A 5725-nucleotide genomic window follows, 5' to 3' on the forward strand; every position below is an offset into this window, starting at 1 on the left:
GCTGCTTCCATTGTTTGGCTATAGTAAATAATGCCACTATATACATAGGGGTGCATGTATTCCTTTTAATTAGCATTTTTGTATTCTTTGGGTAAATGCTCAGTAGTACATTTGCTGGATCATAGTAATTTTAATTTTAACTTTTGGAGGAAACTCCATGCTGTTTTCCACAGTGGCTACATCAGTTTGTATTCCCACAAGCATAAGAGGGTTCCTTTTTCTCCACATCCTCACCAACACTTATTTCTTATGTTTTTGATTTTAGTCATTTTGACAGGTGTGAGGTGATATCTCATTTGCTTTGCATTTCCTTGATGACAAGTTATGATGAACATCTTTTCATGTCTGTTGTCCATCTGGGTATCTTCTTTGGAGAAATGTTTATTCATGTCTTCTTCTCATTTTTTAATTGGATTACTCATTTATTAAGTGTTAAGTTCTTTATATATTTTGGATACGAACCCTTTATCATATATATCATTTGCAAATATCTTCCCCCATTCAGTGAGTTGTCTTTTAGTATTGTTGATTATTTGCTGTGTAGAAGTTTTTTTTATATTGATGTAGTTCCAATAGCTTATTTTTGCTTTTATTTCCCTTGCCTCAGGAGGATTCTATCATACTTTTTATAAAACATTAGAGACAACCTGAAATTTTTATTTAAAATGTTGCCTAATGAAAGTAATTTTACAAGTGTAAAGAAATATAAGACAGAAGTTAAACTATTTTGCATAAAAGGTTGTTATTTTACTAGACATATACTGTTTGTACTAAATTATAATCACAAAATGATCTTTATATTATTTATATTTTAGGGTTTGATGACACTTTCCAGACATAAAAAATTAAAGGAACTTTCTCTATCTGAGTGTTATAAAATCACCGATGTTGGAATTCAGGTAAGATAATTAAGGTCTTCTCTTAAAGAATTATGGTTAAAATTTAAGCACAAACTGAACAAACTTTATAGGTCAGAGTAGAAAAAATAAGTGGATTATAAATATGCTGATTGAGACAAGGTAAACTGGACTTTAGACAGGTCTCCATAGCCTAAGGTGACTAAGGGAATTTATTTTCTCGTTTTTCCTCTCTACTCTCTCTCTTCCCAGTGTTAGACTCATGGGATAAATAAGGACTAACAACTTCCATATAGGACAAGGTTTTAACAAAAGGGGTTACAAAACATTTAGATGCCTGTAATCTACTAAGAGAAAAAGCCAAAAGGTTTTTCTAAGGTTAAACAATGATTTACCCTACTACAGTTCATTTAAAAGTTAAACGTATATTTACATAAAACTTTATCCATGAATACGATAAAGTCAGGCTCTTAAAAGGTCTTTGACAAGGTGACAGAACAAAGATTATTAAAATAAAACAGTTAAATATTAACATTTCTAATACTGTGCTATCTATATATATATATTTAAATATATGAAATTTATTGTCAAATTGGTTTCCATACGACACCCAGTGCTCATCCCAAAAGATGCCCTCTTCAATACCCATCACCCACCCTCCCCTCCCTGGGCTATATTTTTTATATGGTGATCAATTACACTGGAAACCTAGCATGGTGATGACATGGACTCTTAACATACACCAATTACTAACTAATTTTTAAAACATTCCATGGGATGAGAAAGTGCTGATCAAAATATGAGACTAGGGGCACCTGGGTGGCTCAGTCAGTTAAGCATCCAACTCTTGGTTTCAGCTCATGATGAGTGGTTCATGAGATCGAGCCCTGCATCTGACACTTTGCTGACAGTTCAGAGCCTGCTTGAGATTCTGTCTCCCTCTCTCTCTGCCCCTCCCCTGCTTGTGCTCTCTCTCTCAAAAATAAATAAGTAAACATTAAAACAAACAAAACAAAATATGAGGCTAAGTATTAGGAAGCCAGAGCTTTTTGCCATTTCTCTTTGACTCCATGGGTTCCAGGCATTTTTATTTTCGGTCCTTGAAACCTGAAAATTACACTATTTTTAGACACTCTTAGACTTTAAATAAAAGCCTTCTTCCATATGCTAACTACACGATCATTCAGATGAGTGGAAAAAAATGTAATTTTTTAAAAAATTGGTATGTATTTTTTCAGTGATCTAGAAGAGAAAATAAAAAAAGGGAATACAGGAGCACGGAAATACGAAATTATTTAATTATTAGTTACATAAGATCAGCTATTCTATTCAAGTTCACAAAATTTTTTTTTTTTCTCTTTCTCCTGCTTTTGGTGTGTATATGTATGTTGTGGCTGTTAATCAGTTTTACCTTTCTAAGGTTCCCAGTATACTCATACTTCTGGGCATATGACAATCTTTCTCCTCTGTGCCTCCTCCAGCCCAAGTATTAAGTCCCCAAAGAGAGGAGACAAAGAAGGTGAGAAGAGAAAATGACACAGAAACCTATTTCACAACTCCTTATTTGGATTTACAAAAGAGAGGGGAAGGGAGTAAAATAAGGTGATTATACTGAGATATTTACATTATCCACAATTTGTCAGGAATTTGCTTTCTTGTTACTTATAAAAGGTAACTATGGGAGATTCTCTTTTTAGCACAAGACATTGAAACTTAGATTCAACATCATGATTTAATGAAAAAAATGAGATAAACATTTTTACCCTGGTTAGGTTTTGCAAGAGGCATGAACATAATCAGAATAAAAAATTACCTCATTTTAGTGTTTAACTGGAAACCGCAGCACATGCAGATTAAGTGTCTGGAGTCTCAGATGTACTGACTTAGGATCTGGTTTTAATTACTTCTTCCAGCTTCAGTCTTTTGTCTGAGAACATTAGACATTTAGTGATCATGTTAGACTAAAATTATTTGGTGCTCTTCAAAGGCACACGCATTTTGGAAAAGATGTTTGATGCAGTCATAACTGAGCATTTCTCAGGAAAACTTCTCCTTGAACATTTTATGAATTTAATTAAATAACAAACTGTCAAGTTTGGTAAAATAATTGGTTTAATTGGGATGTTGCAATATAGAGAAAATGGAAGTTGTCTTGTTACTTGGATAGAACCAACGGAACAAATGTAATTATTTACTCTAGTTGCTTTTATTTTTCTCTAGTTGCTTTTTCTACTCCCTTTATCTCGTTTATATTTCTCATTCCCTGTTTTTGGAATGAAGTATGCTGTAAATGCATTTTTGTAATGGTCATATATACGACCATATGTAGGTCCTTTGCAGCTAGACAAAATTTTTTTATTATTTCCGTGTTTGTAAGTTGAGGTAGCTGATTAAGAAAGGGCATTGGAGAGGAAAAAATCAAGGTTAGTTATGACTTACCACAAGGGCTTACACATGTATATGCAGGGAAAATTGTGCGTACATATGTGCTTACATGAAGATATGTATGTAAATGTATACCTATGTATAGTATATGTGTGCAAATTAAATGTGTATATGTTTTAGCATATGTTAGATTGCATGTTTACATGCAGCGATGTGTATATCTGCATGTCTGGTATATGTGTGTAAATTAAATTATGTATACACATTTTAGTGTATGTTAGATTACACACATATAGAGATGCTGTAAGATTATATATTTCTAGGCTAAGACCAGATAGTTAGTGATCAATATTCAAAGCAAATCATAAAAATTAGTCTGTTAAATAATTATCTTTTTGTTTATATTTTAATTTTAAAAATTAAATATCCATGTAAATTAAAAGGATCTTTTCTTACAAAAGTGTATAGACTAGCTCTCTGATAGCAAAGGCAATGGATATAATATTGGCAATGTGGGCCTAGCTATCCAAAATCCTTATTTTTATCCTGATTCTGCCTCTTACATAGCTACATAATCTTATGCACACAATTCACTTAGCTCCACAACAATTCATTGCTCCCATAGTGGCTATAATTGTGAGGCAGACAGGAACTAGCACCCTAGAACAGGAGTCATCTTTTCGTATAACCTTTCTGTAACATTTTCCTGTAAGGGTCAGATAGTTTACATTTTAGGCTTTGTAGGCCATACAGTTTGTGGTCACAACTGCTCAACTTTGCTACTGTAGAGTAAAAAACAGCCATAGACAACACATAAATAAATGACAGTGACTGTGTTCCAATAAAACTTTATGGAAAAATTGAATTTTATATAATTTTCACATGGCATGAGATATTATCCTTCTTTTGATTTTTTTCAACCACTTAAAAATGTAAAGGCCATTCTCAGAGTGAAGGCCATATAAAAAACAGTGACAGACAAGATTTGTCCTGCAAGTAAAAATTTGGCAGTTTGCCAACATCTGCTCTAGAGTCAGACAGAAGTTTACAGTTTTAGTCTGTCAAGATGTGTGACTTTGGACAAGTTAGTTTCCTCCTCTGGGCCTTGGATTCTTCACTTGTAAAAATGGGTGTAATAATAAAACAGTCTCCCTGTTGTGAGGATTAAATGATATAAAACATCTGAGTACTTAGCATGGTTTCTGACACAATGCATGATGAATATTGCCTATTACTATGATTATTATTTTATTTAATGAAATAGAAACTAACATATACTAGTAAATAAAAAATAAACATATTTGGCATAATAGTTTGATAATTTGTTTACCTTAGTTAACCAGAGTCAGCAAGCAGGTAATCATGACAGCCAAACTACTCTAATGCTAAGGAGATAGTTTAGAATATGTTCTTGGAAGAAACAGCTTATTAGTTTTTACTTCTGTGAATGAATCATGTATTTTTCAGAGGCACTTAAATATAAATGACTAAATAAATTTACATATGTAAAAGCATTTAAAAAATCTAGAACACTACATAAATACAATTGCTATTTTCTTGAAAATAGAATAAGAGAACAAACCAGTTAAAAAGAAATTGGATTGCTGTTTTTCACTGGGATTATGATATTAAACATATTTTTTCAATATGCATAAATCTTCTCTTGAGACTTTTTTTTTTTAATATATGAAATTTATTGTCAAATTGGTTTCCATACAACACCCAGTGCTCATCCCAAAAGGTGCCCTCCTCAATACCCATCACCCACCCTCCCCTCCCTCCCACCCCCCATCAACCCTCTTGAGACTTCTTTGACCCATGTTTATTTAGAAATGTGTTGCTCAACTTCTGAATATTTTAGGATTTTCTAGCTGTCTGTGTGATTTCTAGTTTATTTACTTTTTTTAAAAAAAATATTTATTTACTTATTTATTTAGTGATTTCTAGTTTAATTCCATCTTACCCTGAGAGCATATTTTGTCTGATTTCTAATCTTTTTTGTTAAGGTGTTATTATGCAGGAACACTATTTGTGTGGTAGTTAGATGTGTTGTGGGAGGTCTCATTCTATATTCATATGATTAAGTCTCGGTCTTCAAACGGGCCTGTGTCCCAGGACAGTGATCTTTACAAGTGCTTCCAACCCCTCTCCCTGCCTCTGCTACACTGAGGTAAGACAATAAGGTGAGAGGGGCTGGATTTGGGTATTTCCCTGACCCTTTGCTGGATTGGCTCTCATAAAACCCGTGTTGGGTAGGTTCTGGTAAAACAGTATCCCTTGAGGTCAAGCTTTTGTTAATGAGAACAGATGCTCTGGAGGTATCTTACAATGATTACTTTCCCTCTCCCCATGTAGGAAGCATGAGGGCATTTTTCTCTGATCTTCATCCTGAGAACTTGGTGGGTCTCCTGGATAAGCTCATGAAAGCATGGGGGCTCAGCTAAGGCTGGGCCCCAGAAACTTTTCTCTCAAACTAATCTACT

The 5725-nt window shown here is 33.6% G+C and overlaps 1 protein-coding gene across 2 annotated transcripts in view; it reads left to right on the top strand.

Moving 5' to 3' along the window:
- Positions 1–5725, top strand: part of FBXL13 (F-box and leucine rich repeat protein 13) — a 210341-nt gene that overhangs the window by 179547 nt on the left and 25069 nt on the right. For both annotated transcript variants that reach the window (XM_078442538.2, XM_078442539.2), the window contains one exon: positions 816–899. In XM_078442538.2, coding sequence (XP_078298664.2) covers positions 816–899 — 84 coding nt within the window. The remainder of the gene's footprint in view (positions 1–815; positions 900–5725) is intronic.

Source organism: Panthera onca, chromosome A2, assembly GCF_046562875.1.
Source record: "Panthera onca isolate mPanOnc1 chromosome A2, mPanOnc1 haplotype 2, whole genome shotgun sequence".
NCBI lineage: Eukaryota > Metazoa > Chordata > Mammalia > Carnivora > Felidae > Panthera > Panthera onca.